Source organism: Pempheris klunzingeri, chromosome 6 (assembly GCF_042242105.1).
Source record: "Pempheris klunzingeri isolate RE-2024b chromosome 6, fPemKlu1.hap1, whole genome shotgun sequence".
Taxonomy (NCBI): Eukaryota; Metazoa; Chordata; class Actinopteri; order Acropomatiformes; family Pempheridae; genus Pempheris; species Pempheris klunzingeri.
This window is the reverse complement of record NC_092017.1, coordinates 22,904,009-22,927,294: the sequence shown is the minus strand read 5'-3', so window position 1 is coordinate 22,927,294 and position 23,286 is coordinate 22,904,009. Positions and strand designations below refer to the sequence as shown.

Below are 23,286 nucleotides of genomic sequence, written 5' to 3'. Positions count from 1 at the left end.
TGTGTGTGTGCATACGGTGCATACCTGAGCTCCCAACTATGTAGTTAATCATGTCCACCTATGGTCATTCAATAAACCCTGGTACAAATGGTGACTCAGGCCACAGCTATCCCACAATGCCCCCTTCTCCTCTTTTTATCACCAGCTAGTAATTATGTGCTCCAGTGAGAGGCATGCACCTCGCTCGCACACACAAACACAAACACGCGCACGCACGCACGCACTCACCTTGATTAGCAAACCTAATGGATCGCTTTGCTCTGTATTCCAAGAACATTCCATAAAGCAAAAGGCCATATAATTGCTTTCTACCGTCAGAACTGCGACAAGCATTAGCACGCTGCCGCCTCCTCTACATCCTCCCCCTCATCCTCCTCCATCTGCTGCTCCTCTGCATCCACATCTACCTGCACATCTTTCCTCTTCTAAGCCTTTTGATTCTTCGTCCTCTTGGTTTTCGATGCCGTCTTTGAATCGAGTGATTCCGTGTTTTTTGTGAATAGGGTTGTTTGTATGCAGCTTTTAGCTCACTGTGTTGCGTCTCCAGCGTACACACGCTGAGGACTTCACAATTGAGTCTCACGGCTCTCATAAATGTTCCATATAAAACTGTAGGCAGCAGTTTCCAGTAAACAAGCTCTTGCAAGCCAAGTTTTTACTGCCAGCATGAATCAGCAAAGAGATGAAATAAACCAAAACATCAAGCAACTACCAAACTGAGTCGCAATGGAGTTCATGGAGACCAAAACGGAGATAAAACGCAGCAAATATCAAAATTATATTTTACAGATCCAGTAGGACGGATAACATGCCCTGCTGTTTGAATATTATTACATATAATTTTGCAGCAGTAAGACTAAAATTTTTGAGGTTATCAAATTTAATCTGGCACAGTTGCCTCATTCGTCTGACGCAGTTCTTCAAAGGTGCAGATAGGTGCAGTGTCAGTGAGTATTTGAGTGTTGTGTGTGTGTGTGTGTGTGTGTGTGTGTGTGTGTGTGTGTGTGTGCATGTAGTACATACAAACATTTCACTCAGACGAGACGATCTTGAACCGTACAGATGCACACACCTACATTTGGCATTTGCACTTACAGAATAAACTGCACATTGGAGTGAAATCAAGCTCACATAGGAAAACATGTTGTTTTCTCTCACAAGTGCAGCCATAGTCAAGTTTGCACATAGTCATGCATTCTTTGTTAGCTTAACTTTCCATGTTGAAGCAAAGGCTCGGCCGGGGGCTATTTTCCTACCAGCTTCGCTCACCCAATGAGGTCACACCATCCAGAATCCTGGGAATGTCAAGAATGGTGAGGTTTAAGAGCTTCTGAACAGCACTATATGTTATCAGATGGAAGGAGGCTGGTTGAGAGGGGAGGTCGAAATGTGATCCACTTCTATAATGGTGAAATGAAGGAGGGGGGAGGGAGTGACACACTTCTTCACCTTATAGCTTCTTCTCTAATCTTTAATTCACCTATAGGAGATGCCAGGACAACACTTCAACACTGCTTCATTGACATTGCTGTTTTTAAAATCTGGCATTTTAAGATTATTATTATTATTATATCCTGGCACCAAAAGCAGGATTCATAACTACTCTGCATGTGCAGTTAATGTCCTAATTTAACCCCTAGATTGGATTACTGGTGAGGTCAAAAGCTGTCTGAAACTGCATCCCAGTTTCTGATGTCTGTATTCTAGTGTGAAATAGGTCATTTGGACTAATTCTGTAGATTAACACCGTGTGTGTGTGTGTGTGTGTGTTCAGCGTTTGATTGAAGTTACAGCTCAGCCCCAGTTTCAATGGGTCCTTGTTTTTGTGTGCACAAACAGTCCTGATGATGTTGTACACTATACAGTGGGGCTGCAGCCAACGGTTATTTTCATTATCAATTCACCTGCTGATTACTTTGGGAATTAACTGATTAATCGTTTGCTTTGTAAGAAAATAGTGAAAAATGCCCGTCAGCATATAATATGAACTCATATTGCTTATTTTGTCTCATACCAGCAAAACAAGCAAGTCTAAATGTCACAAAGATATTTAATTTACCATCATGCCGTGTAAGACTAAATTGGTAATCCAATTAAATTCAGTTTTTTTGATGATTGCTTAAACTATTCAGCAACTAATCATTTGTGCACTACAATACAGGTGTCAGCTATTATCACGTCTGGACTTTATAAGACTAATGACAGCCTTGTCTATTACAGTGTCTGCCCGCCAAAGTAAAAACACATTCCCCAAACCTGGCAGGTACACGGATGAGGCTGCAAATTCCATGAGAGACACACACTCACAAGAAAGATTCAACAGTGTGAAAAATATGCATTATGATAATAAGCTATCCTGTGACTCCTTTGGAGGTCTAGACTTCCACCTTGTGATTCACCTCCTGAATCATAGAATGATCAGTATGCAACACAAAACACTGAAATATGAGTATAAGGAATGTATGCACTCCCAAAGTAAAGTGTGCAATACAGCAGAACCTTGCATCACTAAAAATAAGCATGAATCTCACGAATTAGGTTTTTCATTGTTTTTTCTATCATTGAAGAATCCTCTTGACTTGAGGGTTTATTATCTATAATGAGTTCTAATCATTATGAAACCTGCCCAGTTATTTCCTGAAAGACGAGATGTCTCGTTGTCCAGATGAGCAGGGGGGGACGGGGGGGCGAGGAGGGTTGGTAGTCTGTATGTTTTTTCGACGGGGCTTAGGCGGAGATGCTTGCTATTCCCTCAAGTGTCTGGAAAGTGTGCCGTTTCCATTACAGTCTGTCTCGTTTCTGTGCAGCAGTGGCGATGTTTTTGCATGGAGGCCCGAGGGTAAGGGGCGAGCTCTGTGGCCTTGTGAGCCCGGGCCTCAGCGGTGCGAGGTAAGGGAGGGGAGTGGCTGTGGCCCTCCTAGACACACACATGGGTTACATGTGCAGCTTCAAAGACATAGCTGGACGGGCCTGACTGCTGGCAGCCTGTGATCGCTGACAGGAAAGCAGAAGGAGACTGCCAGGGGCTGGTTTCAGACTCGTTAGCTAGATGATGGAGGAATGATACGCTCGGTGTTTTGCTAGGTGGCAGAGTGACTAGGATGCTAACAGACAAGCATGGCATGGCCTAAACTCACTGTAAAGCTGCAAAAGCTGATGGAGCTGCAGATTTGGGGGTTAATTCTCTGTAGGTTCATCATACAAGCGACCGCTTTCGCATTGTTTTCACATTGTCATTCAATACGTCAGTAAAAAAAAAATGATCATAGCTACTTTAAGTAAACAATGTGTGGAGAAAAAAAAGACACTGGCTGTCTGGAACTTTGTAAGGTTTTGTTCTTTTTAGTTTGAAAGTACATGGAGGCCCCACAACCAGTAAAATCTTTTTTTATTCAGCATTTTATCATCTTAGTCATCCTCAAGCAGCTGTAGTCCACAATGATGACATCAGTCCTGAGTTTTAATAAGCTGGACCAATGGAGAATGACACACATCTTACAGTCTATCTTGGCATAGACGTATAATGATGCAGTTATGGCGTCTTTTCAGTGATACAAGGGTTTAGAATATTAACTGTAGTAAAACTGTCTGGACAGTAAATGTGTACAAGTAACTAACTGCTATCCTCCCTCCAAAACGGGCAGCGTTACACACTGACATAATGGAATCACCTGATGCTTTACTGACTGAGGGTAGAACAGTCAAATGGTTTTGTCCTAATGGGATATTTAAAAGCAATATTAACATTTTATGAGTTCAGTTGTCTCTGCTCTTTGTCTCTATCATGACACTTAGTTGGGAAACACTAATGCTTCGTTTCAGTTACAGAACCATTAAGCTCACTTTGTACCAGTGACACTTGCTTTTATTGTCTTTCCTGGCATTTCGCAACTGTGAAGTAAAAACTTGTGGATTGTCACACTATCAAAGAAAATAAAAGGTGTGCACTGCAGCCCTATTTAAGAGCTTAAATGCTCTTAAATACTTAAATACTGAAGTAGAGAATGTAGTCCTTGGGTTCAGCTTGAGTGCTCTTGATTTTGCTTTCAGCAGAGGTAGTGATCACTCTGGCCAACAGCACGGGAGTCATTTTAATTTTCTAATTTGGCTGAAGTGGTTAGTGTTCTGCAACAGAAGAAAGTGGCAGAGTCAGTTCCACGATGCCTCAATTCTCTCATTATCCCATTCATGCATTCAAAGCAAATCCCAGTGCAGTTTCTGATTTGGTTCCCGGTCACTGCTCAGTAACTGTCTTATGTGTAGTTTTGCACATCTTTACGTGAAATGTTACAAAATGATGTTGTAACTCTGACATCAGGCTGGTGCAGTCATTCACTAAATGCTACAGGGTTAGGGCGCAGTTACGTGGTGTCACTCAGGCTATTTAATGGATTCTTTAAAACACAGATAAGTTGTTGAATTTGTCCTGGAGCTCCTCTATTAGATAAAACGGTAATCTGTGGTATGCTAAACTTCCCTCTCGACACCAGAGACGACTGAAGATGCTTTTACCACCCTGGGCTTGCACTTGTGTTCTTCTGAGGTAGGTATTGATTCTGAAAGATGATGTTACAAGCTTTAGATATGCCAATGTGAAGACCAGAAGCCAAATTAAGTCAGCAAGCCAGCAGAAGAATTTCAGCCACCCTGAAAAATAAATGAAAACCACAATCCTGAGTTACTATGCAGTGTACCGTACACAGTATGTCAGCCTGTGTTCACCAAACAACTAAAAACCAACATCAAACTTCTAAATATTCACAGTAACAGCTACAGTGCAGCATTAGCTATTGGAAAACATACCTGAGACATTACAGAAGTTTACTTGTGTGCAAATTATGCCATTTCTAAAAGTAGGAAATGGCTCCCTTTTCTTGGCTTTTCTCAGCATTGTGTGCTTCTCTGTGCACGAGGCCTGCTTAGCTCTTCTAACACATCATCATGCAAAGCTAGCTACCTCACTTCAAAATCCCTCCAGTATGGTTAATTCCACATGGTTTTCTTCTATTGTACTTTAAAGGCAGATCCCTGGATCCAGCACTGCTGGTTAACATTAGCACCTGACCTCTTGTTTCATGCTGAAAGGAGGAAAAAAAATTTCTGGGAAAGCCCTTCATTAACATTTATGGGAAACCTTTTGGCCCATCTTGTTTTTTTTCCCTTGCAAGATTAAAACACATAGTCCTTTTCCTCATTTTTCCATACCAGCCCCTCCCATACATCTAACTTCACATGGCTGTTTTGGGAAATCCCTCATAATGGACAGTTAGTCTGTACTTTGCCTGGCAAACTCTGCTTTTTTCCCTTTGGGAACACATCCATTACATTCTTTGGAAATCGTGGGTGTAACCGTGTGGTATGATGGTGTTTTCTTTCTGCAGAAGGCACCGTGTTTCCATGCTCTTTTTAGTATTCTGGACAGAGCAAAGAGGAACAACTGCTGGAACACCTCAACAATGAAAAGAATGCAGATGTGAAAAGACAAACAGATTTTATTTTTTACAATCTAGACAGTATGCGTGGCTTCAAGAGGTGGTCAGATGCTGAGGTTATACAGGCACACCGCCAAAGTCAGGTTTGCTTTTTTCGCAGATATTCAGAATGTGAACAGCTTGAACAAAAACTGACAGTGTTGGAGCACACGGTGGGAGGAATTTTCTGGGGAAGAGGCCTTGTCAGTCACACTCCTCATATCCGGTGAGGTCCAGATTCTCTGACTATAACTCCTCTTATCCTGCCTCCTCACTCGTGTGGCTTTCCTGCCCTTTTAGCCGGGGGTTCCTCTCTGAGCAAGGTAGCGCCATACACTAAGAGGACTCCCTGCGTGGGAGGGAAGAGAGAGAGGGGGAAGCCTTTAACAAATACTTTGACTTTACGTGACTCACCCAAACTTCTCCGCCTTCTTATTCAACCATTCCCGTAGCTCTCTACTCCCTGCCTTGCACTGCACTCAAAGCACTAAACTTGTCTTCCTCCTCCCCTAGAAAAGGCCATGGTAGGTCAGGCTCCAGGCCACATAAATTCAGACAAACCTTCGTAGAGTGTGTTTGGTCGGACATTCTGTTCTGTGGCACACCTTGGGCCTCACAAATGTTGAAACAGCTTAAATATGTGGGAGCTCTGGGTATTTTTACTTTGACTTTCCAGGGGCCTCAACCCGTGGAACAAAAACAAACACAATGGGGATTCCTACTCAAATCATCTCAATTGAATCATCCTCTGGTACACGTGAGATGGGTGCCAAGTTTTGATTCTGTGAGGGTAATAAGAGTCAGTTAACCGCAGAGCTCGGAAAGCCTGACAGGTTATGGGAAATGACTTCTGGTGACACTCGTCAGGCATTCCACTTTCCATTCAACTTTGAGTTCCCTTTTCGGTCCTAAACCATATGGACTTCCACAAAACCTTTTTGGCAGATGTCTTCTTAAGCATATTACCGTCTTACATCAGTTCATCCTGTCAAATGTCATCCAGTGCAGTCTGATTTAATTGTTCAGCAACAGCTTCTAGAAATTTCAGGCAAGCCCACACTTTCTTCCCAACTTGTTAAAGGACCATGACACTTGTTAGCAAATTTTACTTCCTTAAACGGTTATTTCACCTATTTATTTGTTTTACTTTCTCCTCTGGAGATATTTCTTATTTGAATCAAGGGAATGTCAATGGCAGATTGTAAAGCATTACAACTGAAATTTATTTTACTTGATTTAACTCCAGTGCTATCAGGCCATTCAGATTATAATGGTTGTCCAGGTCAGGCTTCTCTGTCTGAGGTTTCCTCTGCTAAACTAATACAAAAAAGATGAGTGGAATTTTGTTCGTGGTGCTCACAGTGTTAAAGGTTACATTTGAAAAAATGCTAATGCATTTTATGCATTATGTCCCTGTTGCATAGGATACTGTTTTTATAGGGACTACTTCTTTGGTAGAATGTAGTTCCAGTGGAAACGGTAGGATCTGTAGATTGTCCGCTGTAACCTGAACATCATGTATATGCTACATTATTGCCCACCATTGATGCAGCTTTATACTTTTTAATGTGTTTTGCTACTTTTCCAGACATCCACTGGCTTCCATTTATTTCTATTCAGTATGAAAGTTGATTAACAAACTGTTGATTGAGTTTGAAAAGGATGAATGTCACTAACCCCTAATCGTTATGTTATTTGTTTAAAAAGAAAGACTTGATTTTCAGTGTGATGTAGTGCCCCACACAATCCAAGTAGGTTTCAATCAATTTGAACTTGCTCATAGATTTTAATTTGTTTTGAAATCAATAGAAACCAGTAGATGGCTTGAATTTAAATGTGTGGTGTGGCATGGCGTGGGTTGCAAAGTGCTTAGTTTTGATTTGTAGCAAATTGACGAAACCTGCAAAACCACTGGTATTGTTCTTCCTGAGTACTATAGATGCTACAGTGCTTTATGGCCTCGTGCCCACACACAGACTTTATACTTACACTGCAGCATAAGAAGTGATTGACATGCATAACATGCTCACTTTGAACTCCCAGCCTCGTCACCCTTTATAAAGACGTGGGTGGTCCTGTGTCTATCAGCCCAGGTAGGCCAAAGATGACAGCGAATTGGGTTTCCCACTTGGGTTACCCTCAACAACAAAAAAAAGGGGGGGCTGTATCATTTTATTCTCTATATGTTGTTCCCAACATGGACAACACCAACTGTTAGTGCTAGTAGGTATAATGTTGAATGATGATTTTTCACTATTTAGGCTGTTGGTGTTTTATTGCTTTGGATAATAGCATCAGGTTAATGGCTAAAAGTGTAAATCTCAGTTTATCAGAGAGGAGCTGAGGAGCTTTATAGCCTTGTTTAAAATGTTAGAGGAAAGTGGAACGACCTTTAACCAAGCTAGCACTCTGTGTTTGCATTAGGCCTCCGATCTTTGGAATATTTCACTTTCTTTCCAATTGATGTCATACAGCACAGGAAATCTTGGTCGTAAAAGCATTTTATTAGCGTGTGCTTGTCGGTGGTATAGAGCAGGGCGACCTAGCGGGCATGCAAGCTGTTCGTCCAAACAACTATTGCTGACGTCCAACAGGCCTGCGTTGCAGCAGTGCTTGTAGGGGCTGCCAAAAAGCAGCAATCCAGCATGAATTCTTGGTTGTGAGCGTAATATGTAGTAAATCTAGCCAGATTTTTACGTAGTGTAGTATGTTTGATAAGGTGTCATTTTTTTTTATCAGATAGAGGAAAGCTAGCGAGGGAAGGGTGAACTGTTATTTCTCCATGAGGTAGGCGAGTTTATTAGCTTTCCCCCCTTGTTTGGGTGTAAAGGTCCAGCCTGTGGGGGTCAAACCCAATAAACACGGAGGAGTCGGTGCCAAGTGGAGATGTATTTACTGAAGCCCCCTCTGTTTTTCCCCACGGCGGAGGCTCACGTCCATTCGTAACCAACAGCCTCCATCCTTCTGCTTTCCAACAGTTCCTAGCCTGCAGCTCTCCTGTATTTGTGGAGCCATCACAGTGAGAGGTAGGCAGCAGACACATTCTTTACAGCCCTGCTGATTGGAGTGAGCACTTTATTTGCTCTGGGACAGACTTTGGACTTGTCAAACAGACTCATATTTCTGTTTATTTTCGCAGTACTCTGCACTGCTTGTGTTGTTACAGTACAGGATGTTGCGTAAGTCACTCCTCCTTTATTGATGAGGTTTCTCAGTATTTCCCTTTTGCGTTTTCCTCCTCGTTAACTGCTTCTTACTGAATATTTGACGGTTACCGCAACTTCCCGATGCATTTGCTGTCCTGCTTAGAAATGTGCAGGGCCCTCTTTCCTGATAACGGATGATCTCAAAGGTTAAGAGTTTTATCCAAGAGTGATTCTACATGCATTATTCAACGGAAGTAATCCTTAATCTGTAATACTTTCTGAGACCCTCAGCTGTTAAAATGCTTATCAGTAACATGCTACAAATCTTTAAGGATGTGTAAGAGGTTTTATGGTCTCTTAGATTTAAGATCAATTCGGAAAATGGGACCTATATTGTCCAGTCGCATGGAGGTAGATATTGTTTTAATGTAACAACCCTTTCCACACAAATGACAGAATACTACTTCTGTTTCGTGGTAAATTCCAGAAATTATCCCAGGACCCAAATTGAGACCCATATTCATTGAAAGATTCATGATAAGAAGTAATTTTAGTGTTCTCTTTTAAATTAGATTTTCCATTTAAAATTCGATATGAAAATGTGAAGATTATGAACAGCCACTAGAGCATTGATAGAAAGCTAATTATGGACAAGTCTGTATTTCTGTTTGATTAGTCTCTACATAGTCATTCACATTTTTTTTTGTGTCATTACATGAAGGGCACTGCAGCCTTTCTCAGCACCACTTATACGCACACACATGCTTTTACAATGGTGAAAACACCCAATTTAGCCCTGATATCCTGGGAGCCCAAGTGAAAGCAGTCTGACAGTGCAGTAGGTTTGGCTGAAACAGCTCTTTTACCAAGGCAGACTGCCAGATCCTTGTGGTCGATGTGGTGGAGGGACTCCAAATCTGCTACTGTTAACTGTGCACGCCTTCACATTGACCTACTTCTCAACATTTATGTAATCCTTAAGATGATGGGGGCGATTGCAAGAGAGGGGGGATGTCATGGCTTGGTTAACCACAGGTATGTTCCAACATACACCAAGGATTTGTTTGGATAACGCAAGGACAGGCCATGGAGGGTTTGTTTTCTCTTGGCTGCTACTAAATGAGTTGTTGTCATTTCATACTTTAGTTACAGGCTGTGACAGCACTTACCCTCGCAGTACGTTCCCTTTAGGAATGTGCCCTTTGACCACCATGACAGCACACGGATTAAAGCAAGAAATATTTGCGAGTCTGAAAGTGAAGAAATGTGCACTATGTATTGAAATGAAGGCAGAGTCTGTAGCTTATTTTAGAGGAATTTATTTGTTATATATTATAAAATTCAGCAGCCCAACAGCACATGAAATGGTTTAACAAAAAAAATAGATGGTCCCTGGTTCGCAAATGCCTGTAATAAACCTGTCCAATCAAATCATTCAGCCCAATGAAATGATTGGCCAGCTGACCTGTATTTCTACCTACATACCTGCCTACCTGCCGCATTCTGCCTGGGCACTCGCTGCCCATGGCCTGAGTCTTCCAGAGCCAAATTTGCGTCCTGCAGCAGACTCTCATATGGTGAGCTAACCACAGACCATAACCATGGAGCTAACCCAGCAGCACAAAGCACACAATCTGCAGTAACTATCAGCTAAAGGTCTGTGACTGATGCCTATTTTGCTTGTCTTGTGATACGATTGTGGCATTGAATTGAAGAGGCAGTCAGTCAGCTCTTGTGCCCAGAACGAACGAGAGCCACAGAGCCGTGGTGGCGGGCAGTCTTATCATCACTATTGTGGACATCACTATTGTCCTCCAGCTGTAGTCAGGAGGTTCGCACTTGTGTGTTGTGGGGGAGTGGCTTTGGAGGAAAGCCTGAAGGGAAGGGGTGACTGGGACCTTTAAGCACTAACAGCGTCAGACTGCATGCATCCACTTGTGTGACGAGTATTTTGTGTGTCCCTTGTGATTACCTGCAAAAAATGCAGTACTGATTTCAGATAGCAGAAATTCACACTTTCATATTAATACATTTATTGTGTGCATCCCCTTTGTGTTTAATGTGCGTGTGTGTGTGTGTGTGTGTGTGTGTGTGTGTGAGCAATGGAGTGTAAGAGCTGTATGAATGTAACAATAGCCCTGTCAGAACCTCATTACAGTCTCTGTAGATTTTCTCCCTCACGGCTGCCACTTATTCCAGTCTTCAGACGCTCTTTCTAAAGAATCACACAGTGAAACAGCTGCTCATGGCAAACCTTTGACAAATCTATCATTGAGCCATTTAACCGCACTTACTCCTCTTAGCAAACAAAGGGAATCATCTCTCTTTCTTCCATGACGTCAGACACTTAATACCTGAAAGGTTCAGATAGCCTTATCCACCTAGTTTTTGTATAGGTAATGAGATTTGTCCATTTAGTTTAAATTCTACTTGGTCGGTTGCCCTGACATGCTGTCATTATTCCCTTTATGTACTCCGCTGGTCTTTCAACTTTCCTCTGCATTAAGTCCGTATCTGTTATTGTGTCTGTGATCTGTGTCCTGGGTGTCCAGCCAAAGCTTCAGCTGTGACGCACAAGACTCACCATTTGAACTTGTGCCCACACGTCAATGCAGTACAAGCTATTTGAATTTGGACGCAGCTCTTTGAATCAGTAGACTGCAAGGTTTGATTGATTATTTAGCATGAGTCCTTTCAGGTTCTAAAAGAAATCTCAAAGCTGCTCCACACAATATTTTTGTTTTTGGTTCAAATGATTTTGTGTAATGTGAAAAGGGGTCTCTCATACAGACAACCCAGCAGACAATTATCATTCTACTCTGCAGTTTTTATTCAGCTCTACAGAAATATTTAACATCTTTCAACTCATTGTTTTGGTTGTCACTTCTTCTCTTCCCCACCTACTTCGGGAATAATAGGATAATATATCAACAATATAGTGTTCAGAGCTTGTTCCATCTCACCCAAGTGGCCACTAAATAGGCTAATGCAGGTTTAAGATATTGTTTTACACAGTTTAAATGAAGTTTTAAACAAATTAATCTGAGGCAAAATTAAAGGGGAAAAAAAGCAAGTTGAGAAACTTGAGGGAAAAAAATCACACTTAAAGTCCTTGTTGTTGTCTTGACCAACCAAACTATTGCCACTGATTTCATGCTCTTTTATAAATTCACACGCTGCAGCTGATAACTGTCATTTAAAGAGGTTAACCTCCTTTGCGTGTGAGGCGCAGAGGAATGCTGTATCCCCATTATGTTGGAGCGTGGGACTCTGTTGCCTGGTGCAGGGAGGCTAGGATGACCTCCAGGAATGCTATTGTTGTGTACTCTATTCCCCCTCCAAATGCACCATGCTCTATCAGACTGATGGTCCTTTTTAGCAGAATGCGATATCCACGGGTACCAGGGGCGAGAGAAGGGAGAAGGGGTCCATAAAAAGCCCCAAATAAAAGGCTGTTCTCTCTGCTCCGTCTCCCCTGTCCTGTGCTGGAACGGCAGGAATGTGGCAGGCAGACCGACTGGATCTCAGAGCCCTCAGCCCCTAATGAATTTTAAAAGGCCTTTTTCATTCAAAGCAGGGTGCTGGCTAACAGCATGTCGCCTGGCCAAGCACTCAGGGGAAAAGGAGGAGAGAGGAGAGAAGAAGAGAGCAACATAGGAGGCTGGGAGGGAAGGAGGTGCTGGCAAAGTGAGTTGGCACCTAGGCAGGGTGGGGTATTGGATGTCCCTCACAGTGAGAGATAATAGGCCACTCTGCATGAGAAGCCACTGTAGGAGCATTCTTGACCCTGCCACGAGGGTCTAGAGAGAATAGAGGGAATGTGAGAGACAAAGAGAGAGAAAAACGGCAAAGGATGAGGGAACTCATAATGTCTGAAAGTTAAAAAGCATCCACCTGCTAAAGGAATAGTTTTAAGACATTTCAAGAAATTTGCTTTCTTGCCTGAAGTTGGATGAGAATATCAATGCCACTCATGTCTGTATGGAAAACGGCATGCAGCTATCTACAGCTAGCAGCAGTTAACATATCTTAGTAGGAACATGGGAAAAGTGAAAACTGCTAGTCCAGCTTATCATAAAGAAATAATATTGATGTCAGTTTTCTCTAATTCTTTGCAAGAAAGTGAACAAGTGTCTTTGCCAAAATGTCAATTCCCTTTAAAGGCAACCACTTTACTGATAATAAGCACTATAATTTCCACAATCCCGTAAATAGACGGGAGAAGATGTACCTGACTCCGTTATTGATGGACCTGAAAGTGGTGACCGAACCCATTGGATGGATTTAGAATATGAATCACACGAGGAAACTATGGAGCATTAACTTCATGCTTAATCTCCTCTAATTAGCAGTGTATCAGTGGGGAGCTATTTAGGACCTGTAGCGGCATGCTAATTGATTTCCTACTAAGCGGCGGCTAGCAGAGCACTGTCAATCATGATGGCAGCATTAATACTCTGATACAAGCTACAGCAAAGCATTGATTTTATTAGACCGATATGGGTGAAGTTTCTAATTGTTCTTGCAGTGTGTAAGAGGTGTCTTCTAAGTGACTTCCACTGATGCTAAACATTAGTTAGGTTTGACATTTTCCCACGTTTCAGAGTTTTTTTTTAGAACAGAGTGATCCATCCATTCAGCTGTAGTATTGTGGACAAAACATTTGTTGATGACCAGGGGTAAAAGAAAAATGAAAAAACTGATTCAAAATATAACAGCTCGAGATATTGATGATTGCAGAAGGTTATGTCAGAACCCGAACCTCGCTGAACCTTCAAGTGGATGTATTGACAGTAGGTGAAAGGTGCACTCCTGCCAAATACACACAAGCATATCAGTTTCAGCAGCAACATGCTGATGAACATCAAAATGTGCTGTCAACATCATGAAGAACGCAGACAGGAGGAGGTATGATGGTGTCAGGAGGTTTGGTTTATGTCGGGCCTTTTGGTGCCAGTTTGTAATTGTTTAAACACCGAAGACTATAGAAACATAGTAGATCAGGTACTTTATGATGATTTTCTTTTCAAATGAATTTGTTCAGCACAAACAAGATTTGCACGCACATTCTCAGAATATCTTAATAACCAGGCATCATTTGGGGTGAGATGCAGCGACATTTAGCATTTCAGTTTACCCTTTGCAGGTCCTGAGGGATGCTACTCAGTCCGAATCCTCATTGGAGGATCCGCTTAACGCAAGCTTTGGAATTCAAAATGAACCAATTCCATTTTAGCTTATTTCTCTCCGTGCTACTACCCAGAAAAATAAATGAATTTGGTCCAACAGTGCCTTAAGTTCAATGCTTACCTGTCAAATTTTCGATGTTGGCACAGGTCTGAAGCTACCCTGGGGTGTTGTGGAGTGGAGCTGATGCTCAGCAACTGCTCTAAGTCTTCACCCACAAAACTTGCCAAATCTGGAAGCCATGAAAGGAGAGCCGGCCCACACTTGGTCGTATAGTGCAAGGACACAGCTGAGTGTGTCACTCTCACCACATGTGGCCTGAAATGTTCATCAAGCCAAAACTATACATGGCGCTGATGTAAAATGTAAAAAAAAAGTTTAAGTCATGGGAAAATGATAACCCTAACTCTGGATGATACCCTGGATGTCACTTGGCTCTAAAGCCACAGATTGATATGAGATAAGGTCTGCTTTGTTAACATTTTGGCTGTGTGATTATTCTAGTTTTTCTTGCTGGATTTGGACAACAGCCTTTGTTTATATATAGTAAGTGATAAATTACAGTAAGGCTGTGATTTATCTTGGTGTTGTCAGTGTATGCCTGACCATTCACAAACTGTATATACAAGACCATTACATCACTACACTCAATCTTCTCCTCAGTGTGCAACTTTTTTTTTAGCTGGATAATCCAAACTAAAATGTGGTGACATGGTCCTTATGTAGATCTTTCTTCAGTTTATTGCAGTTCTTTTTCAACGCAGGCATCCATGCTTGGGTTTTTGACCACATCTTCTTTTCCGCGTGTGCTAAATGTACACGTCCTCTGATGTTCTCTACCACACGCACTCGACAGACAGATACCATACTGTTGTCTGTGTATGGGGGACCATTACGTTTTAAATGGTGATGGGGGGGGGTGATCTAAACACCCTTTGGGTCACATCACCTCCAGTGAAGTCAGAGGAAATGCCAGAGAGATGAGGTAAAGAGCTGCTTCATGCAGCAGATTCCCGAGAAGACGACCACTGTGATAGTGGAGGCTCCACTGTGCTGCAGACAGAAGAAGAAAGGAAAAAGCAGCGACTGATAATGATGGTGGGCGCACAGCACAGTGTGTATATTGTGTGTAGCCTCGTTGTGAAAGGTTTTTTTTAATTATACATCTCCGACAGATCTGGACGGGTATTAAATATTACGTGCCTGCTCTCTCGCTTTGTTGTGAGAATCTGGCCTTGCTGGTGGGCACAGACGTGCAGATAAGGTCTTTGCTAATACATTAACGATTTGAACTGACTGAGGTTTTCTCGCTTGCGATGGAGCGGGAATAACTTTGTGTCTCATTGCTGTGGAGTCTCAGCTGGTCACAGCAAAGACAGCATAATACATGACTTGAACAAACATCAAAAGCATCAATTCTCTCTCAACCACCTGGATTGTTTACTTCCTCACAATCTGACTCAACCTTTCATTTGCCACCCAACATAGCTATAAACCGAACTAAATGAAAAGCAGAGAGTTCTTTGGTGGTGCCTGCGCTATGCACGAACAAAAAAATGAGGGGGATTAACTGTTACCTATACTTAATATGCTGCACGCTGTTGCTGTCAAAGCTTTTAAGAGACCACTAATAAATCTGTGAACCCAGTTACTTGGAAGGACGCTGTGTTCTTCCTGGTTAACTGATGCAGAAAGATGAGCAGAATGCCTGCACTGAAGATGAAACACGGAGGAGGAAAGTTTGATTATTCTGTGGGATTCCACTGTCTTACTTCTGGAAAGGGAATAGATTGGAAAAGTGCCTTTGTGGTTGTGAGCCATTGGGTCATAAAGCCATTTAAAGAGACAGTCATCCAAACAACCAGCTGTGAAAACTAATAAATAAATAGTTGCATGTTGTTATTGAACATACACTCTGTTGCCACTTTATTAGATCTACCGGTCTGACACTAATATCTAATACAAAAGTCCTTCAATAAGCTCTACCATCACAACGGTCATAATCACTTCTCTGGTTAAGAGACGTGTTGATTTAACTATGATCTTTTTGGAGGATATCATTTGTGGTGCTGGTGCTGTTTTGCCTACCTTTACTGATATAAACAGGGTGTAACATTAATAGAAATACATGTCAGCCTAATGCAATACAATTAAACAGCACTACTAACTGCAGCTCCCAAAATGACCATAGAGTTGACGGCAGGATTGCGTCAGTTTTAACCTGGTATATCGTCTAAACTAAAGTTATAGCTCCACTGTGTATGTATTTGTGCATAAATGCATGTGTGTGTAGGCGTAAGGAAAGTACATTTGTGTATTCATGCGTGCTCATGCAGGCATTTATTGTGTTATCTGGGAAGTGCACGGCAGTCCACCTGGATGACCTCATGGTTCGGGCTTCCACAAATGAGGAGAAGCAGAAGCATCGTGTTCGCCAAAAAGCACAGTGAGCAGGCTGAGGTCATAGTGAGATAGGGCTTGTGGAAACACTGATGCTCTCGCTAACATGACTGGCCTTGGAAACTACTCCCGCAGGAACCCCAAAAACAGGACAGTAAAATCACACTGGGCGGTCAGACAGGAGAGCAGACCAGCCGATGTTCAGCCAAAAAAAGACCTGCTCTTTCCTCAGGTTTCGAGTTCAGCAGGGAAGCTGTGCAGGTGAAATGTAGATTTCCCCTAATTTTCTTTCCACGGAATGCATTTCATAATGTACGCTAATGTTATCCGGGTGGCAATCATCCTTTTACTTCCTTCCTATAAATATATGAAAGACAGATGACCCAGAACATGAGGACAGGAAGAGGCTTTTTTTAGAGTTTGTGTTGGTCCTTTACCGTACCTATTTTCCGCAGCCACTGCCTTGTAAAACTTTTAACATACTTCCTCCAAAATGACATCATTTCATGGCTCATTAAATGATGTCATCGTAACCTGTTGAAGAGAAAAGGTTTTGTTTCATTGCGCTCTATCTCAGGAATCTTGGTCCCACTAAATACCGCGCCTGACAGAAATCCAGTGAAAATCCTCGAACTGATTTTCATCATCTTGTTTACAGATGTCTGATTAGAACTGGACTGTATCATAATATTCCCGAAGATAGGAAATGCTGATGCTTTGGACCATTTGGTGGTGTAGCTAACTGAATGCCATAATAATTCAGTCTTTTGTTTGATATCCACAGATGTTTTAAGTGTATTTCTGTTTATGTCCTTGTGTTTGTACCAGACGGAGGCAATGAAAGAAGCCCTGAAGAACTTGAATCTGAACATTGTGGAAATGACTGACGAGAACGCCACACTGGATGGAGGAGATGTGCTTTTTACAGGTAAGTTATGTTCTCTCGGTCACTGTATTTCACTGAACACCTAAAATTACACCAACCATTACATCAAAGACTAACCGGAGGCCACCCGCATATGGGGAAAAAAAAAAGAAGCTTTTACTTACCATTTACTTACTACCATTGTTACTGTGGGTTTTCTATAAATTCATGCAGTTTACATCTTATAGTTGCATAAAATAGCTGCAGAGAAGCTCTAAAAGCCGTTCAATAGCTCTAATCCAAGATCCCAATAGATCACACTGTTTTTATTGGGATGAGCACATCACAAAGGGAAATAAACAGTGATTAAATGTACAGATGAAACTATGAAGTTTAGATAACATTGGCTTTTGCATCTAGCTGGAGATGAAGCGCCATGTTGCCTGTGCCGGTTTGTACTGGGTACAAACGTGGAAACACGCCAGCCTAAAAGCGCCATGGGGTCATTAAGGTCTTTTCTCCTCGTTTCATGTGAATGTTACATCTTACAAAAAACTTTTACATGCTTGGATGCTCTTAGTTTGATTTCCAGTATGGCAGTCAGTGAGCAGACAGATAAGCACAATTTTTGGCTTAAAACTGTACAGTAAGTCTCAGGTTCTCATAAGCAGCTTAAGAAGAACTTTTTCCGAAGGAGTCTGTGATTTTCCACATTGTTCATGTGCATGTTTCTGATTGAGTCTGATAAAATTGTACAAGAGGGTGTTTTGTGTTGTGGTCTTTCACAACCCCTATTTTAATGTGTTATTTCCTACATAATACACTTGAACTTGGGTTTTACTGTAACCCATTACCTTCATATAAGAACTATGTTTGCACTTGTTGTAGTTGAGTACAAATAAGAGGCTGTAATTGTGAGTATGTACTTTTGCAGTTTCAGCTCATACAAGCTTTAGTGAGAAGATTATTGTGTGTCTGCAAGTTCATGGCGGGATTCTTCATATAAATATTCCTCTGTGCGACCTCGATAACCTGGTGCTTCAGCGCACTGAGCAGAATTTTCCTCGAAAAATGATAATTTGCAAACTTGCTGTGTACCATATGGTCAAATCAAATCAGACTACCTCCAGCCTCTCACCACGGGCCTCTCAGTTGTCTGGCATCAGCTAATAAACCTGATGAGGGCAGGGAATCAAGAGCATGGTGGTCTTCAGTAGATCTTCTGTACATTCTGTTACAGTCGTGTGGTAAGTTAAAATGTGGGTCAGTGTCTTATACATTGCACAGGCCACTAGGAAAAAAGCATAGTACACTTAATTGGATTTCTAGACACTGGCTTTGTGCTCTCGTTCCTTCCAGCTGAAATCGGTTTCACATGGCAGGGCTAGAAACATTTCCTGTTGGCACGGCCCCGGCTAATGGCTCATTTTGTAAAGGCTCAGCAGCTACATTAGGAGCCCATCCCTGAGCTCACTGTGCTGCTGCAGCCTTGCCAAGCATTCAGAGCTCTGTCTGTTTGTGCCCTACCATACTGACCACAGTTGGCCTTTCTCGCAGGCATGCATGAAGTACACACTGTGGTGACTGCAGTGTTCAGCTGCTGAAGCTCCACAGGCTCACTGTACTGCTGGTGGTCAAGATTTTTAGACTTAATCATTTCACAGATTTTAAAACTTTTCAGACGTCTGATCTTTAAGACAAGTATTGTTGCTTATTGATTATGTATATATTTATTAATCATTCATGTATATAGTTTTTTTTTTACAATTATAGGCTTTGATTGTTTTTAGTATTGTGATTCAAGACCTTTTCCTGTCTTTTCCAATATATTGATTGTGTATCTGTTGATCTGGGTGCCAATCAGCTGCTTATAGTCGCCCCTACAGGTGTGAATAAAGTTGTGCTGAACTGAATTGATATTTGCTCATTTCATTGATGTCCGATTCTGATTCTTCAGGTCGAGAGTTCTTTGTGGGGCTTTCCAAACGGACCAATCAGAGAGGAGCAGAAATCCTAGCAGATGCCTTTAAGGTGAGTTTAAATGGTGCATTGGTGTGTGACCGAATCACCGCTAATAGTTAACTAAAGGTACCTTGTTTGACACTGACTGAAGTAAGAGTGCATGTGATCCATTACATAGCTTACATATATTTGTCCAAAAGTTAAGTATCTGAATTCAAATGTACATGAAACTGTATTCATTTATATTTTTAGCCACTTTGGCGTAACAAGCTGTAAACACAACAATGACATATTGGCACCTTATAAAGTTGGCTTGGCAAACACGCTAGCCAACAGCTGCCTATTTACACATCCAGCATACAAAGAGCAACTTTAACATTTATTTGAAGTCGTGTTTCTGGTCACGTCCAATATTCACTCTCTTTTGATCTCTATTTTGGTTTCCACCCAATGGTGAGAGAAATATCTGATTCTTTAGCTGCTAAATGCTCCACTTTGTTCACCGGATGGTCGCTCATTTTGTCTGTCTGCTGTTTGTTGCTAATAGGCAACATAGTGTGGGTTTTTTAGACATAGTGGGTTTTTAGAAAATGGCGTTGATGAGAGCAGTTAGGGTGAACCGAAACAGTAAAGTTGCGAAAAAACAATGGGCTGAAAAACTCTATAAAGCTCCATAGAGATGAGGGGAACTACAGAGTGGGGTTTATATTACTATGCTGGTTTTTCCACTACAAGCTCATTTTTCCCAGTACACGTCTGACCCAAAAATATTGATAAAAATAATAGAGCAGCTTTCTGTTTTTGTCACTTTTCTGTATGAGAATGGATGAAATGTTGAGCGGAAGTACCCGTCTCTTAATATAAAAGCACCAGTGTGCCCTCTTAAGTCTCTTAAATGGTCCCTAAACACAAGCCTACTATGAGCAATCAGACATCGCAAACAAGAAAGGAAGAGATAAATCTGTTATCAATCATAAAAGCTTTGGGCCAGCATCATCGCTCCATTCATCTTGCCTTTATCATTCTGCTCTGTCGCCCCCCTTTCTCTCTAATGCCATTTCTCCCTCTATCCATCTCTGCCTCACTCAGCCTCCTTCTCTGTATCTATTATATCTACCCTCCATCCATGCATCCCACCTCTGCCTGGTTTTCTTGCCTACACTGACTTTTGGCTTTGGTTGTCCAACTTCCATTCTGTTGCAAGGCTACACTGTTTTTATGGGACATGTAAACATGAGCTGTTGCAAGGAGATGTGGAAACCTTTTCACACATCGTATTGTATATGCACTGTATATATTGGTACACTGATGATGTAACGCACCGCAACACTTTTAAAAGCTGGCAGCTTCATTTCAGATTCAAATATTCAAGCTGGCATTCAAACATTATCATATATTTATATATACAGTAACTCTGTACACTGTGGAGGCAACAAAACTAGCCCGGGAGGTTAAACGTATCACATCGACATAAAAGTGAACCACAAAGATAAATATCTGTACAGGGAGCAGTTTAAACATATTTCTGCTTTGTTATTTGGCACCACTGAAGTGGAGCATTTATGTGGATTATTTATTTGACAGATGTAGCTGCAAAGACTCCCAGTGGCAATTATTAGTGAGTGCCCGGGTCCAGGCCCGGCAGGCTTCGTGCCATTTTTAATCAGCTATCGATGCAAACCCCTGCAACACCTCTGTCCACAGTAATTAACCAAGGAGTTGATGAGACGGATTAAAAACTTGATTTGGGAGGGCAAACATCTCTCTCCTGAAATATTTTCTGACCAATTTCATCTTGTGCTATTATCAGTTAATTGAATTAACCTCCCTATAAATAACTGCTGTGCTTATAGATTATTGGGGGTCTTGGGTGGGCAGGGCAGGTAAGTCAGAAAGTATTGAGAGACAGACTCGATATACTAAAATATAAATCGCCTTATCCTTAAAGTAAAAGGCAACAGCAAGTGTATAAGCCAAGACTGTGACTCTTTTCAACCCTCACTGAACCCTTTCTGACTAATTTTCATGTGCTGGGGCCCTAATTGCCACAACTGAATCACCACTAACAATTATCACTCACATATGACACATATGTGAGTGATAATTGCGGCCTACAAGCAGGGTCAGAGTGGTCACAATCACAGTACTTCATACTGCAGGTGTGTGTGTATCGTGTTTGGATTTACGCTGAGAGACTAAAACGAAAGGGAAAAGCCGAGTGACTCACAACCTCAGAGGTCGCTCATGGCACTCAGAGTTCAGCACGTTACAGTAACTGGATTGGCCTCATTCCTGTGCTTCCATCTTCCCATCTGTATCTGATTTGGATTCCTCATTACAGATTCCTCTGTGTTTTCTGTTATCTTTGATAAAACAGAACTTAATGATGCGTCTCTGGCAAATGACACTAGGAAAAAATCGCTTGAGCGTCCATTATTGTTTTTTCCATTTTTTATCAGATTGATTCCTCCTATCACTGTTGTTTTTTCCTTTCATTATCAAATTAAGCATCATTTTGTTGCCAGGTTTGTTTAGCACTCAACAACTGCATACAGATGTTGAAGTTTTTTTCCTTACGGTCCTTGCAAAGGTCAGAATAGATGGTATGTTGATTGAATGAGTTTCTTTGGGGAAAAAGTAAGCTAAGAGGTGTTGACTCAGAAGTTGAACCGATATGACCTAGACACAACTGAGGGCCTTAGCAGTGAAGCTCAGTCTGCCATCCTCAGGGTCAGTAAATGGGGTCTTTTCAAGTCACAGCCTGGCAACATGTCAACCTGTTAATGCTGATGAAAAGCAACTCTGTCTCTCTTTGAAGTCCCATGAGGATTTAACTTGATAAGGGGAAAAGTATGCGTGGTATTTCTAATTTTACACTGAAACAAAACTTCCTGTTCATTGATACGCAGTGAGGAAAGATTACACAATTCAGATTACACAATTCCCAGTTGTCGCTTTTGAATCTTCTAAACAAGAGCCAAGGAAAGAGTGCAGGAAAACGTTAATGATGGAGTAATTTAATGTTTGCTGTTAGTCAGTCACAATAACTATTTAAGCTAATCATGGCACTTTTAATTGAGCTAATGATGCAGTGCAAATATTGATCTGAAAAGCGTTAATGCATACCTGAATGGAAAATCTCAACGATGGAAATGTACACAATACTTCATGTGTTTTTTTTTTTTTTTTTAAGCTAAGGGCTATAAAAACCCATTCAAAACATATTATGTGATTAAGAAAACACATGGATGTCAGTCGGAGGTTATTTTCTTAGGCGCAAACCAAAATTTATACGGTCATATAAATGTATTCACATAGATTCAGGAAGGAAAAGGTCTTGGAAAATGAGTTTTAAGTCTCATATCCTATCATAATTCAAGTTGCAGCTCGGTATCACTCCAAGGTTTACAAATCTCTGTAGGACTCGGCTTCGGCTTTTGCAGTTCTCAGCAGGCTTACGGTGTGTCTAACTGTCACAGACTGTGAGTCCACCTATCAAATGCTTAATCACTCAACTTGAAATTGGGAAATTCTTCCAGTCCAGTAAATCAGCAAATTCAAAACAAAACAAAGTCGGTGGTAAAATGATGTTGTTTCAGCAGGGTGTACTATGCTATAATTCTTCAAATATGGACACCAGGCTTTAATTCTTCCAATGGTTTCAACTGGCATCTTAATGAAGGGGTCAGTCCAAAATCAGCTGATGAAGGCTAAAAGTAAATAAAACACTCCAGGCCCCTATACAGTACTGTGGAAGTGATCCTGTGCTGCACTAATATGGACCATATATCAATCAATATGGCTCAATGCTGCTTTTATCCTCCATCTAAAAAGTTTAGAGGTTAAAAGGGCCTGAAAACTTATTTTCTTTTGAGCAGTGGAGTCCAACGTGAACACTAAATTTTCTTCCACGCCTGAAAGAGCCTATGGGCATTTTTCCATGAGAGATTTGTCTTTGACTTGATTGTTTTTGTCCTTGATTTTCTCACCGGTTTCAAGTGGGCAGGGCTCAGTAGAAAGATGTGATGTCATGTATCCCCATGCACCAATCAGAGTTAAGCAACATTTCAAACAAAATGTGACAACAGCTGCAGTGTTGTTTCCTCATGTTGCCAGTCTCCTCTCAATGAAATGTGATCAAACCACATCCACAAAGTGATGAATTAAGCAGATTAGCTGCTTCATTAACTGAGATTTTCACTGTTACAATAATTAAAAACTAACTAATGGAGTTTTTTTTTTTCTCCAATCTTTA

General features: G+C 41.5%; 1 protein-coding gene across 1 annotated transcript in view; it reads left to right on the top strand.

Moving 5' to 3' along the window:
- ddah1 (dimethylarginine dimethylaminohydrolase 1) overlaps positions 1-23,286 on the top strand; it is a 65,560-nt gene that overhangs the window by 29,742 nt on the left and 12,532 nt on the right. Inside the window, exons 2-3 of the mRNA XM_070832650.1 lie at positions 17,033-17,132; positions 19,027-19,100. Coding sequence (XP_070688751.1) covers positions 17,033-17,132; positions 19,027-19,100 — 174 coding nt within the window. The remainder of the gene's footprint in view (positions 1-17,032; positions 17,133-19,026; positions 19,101-23,286) is intronic.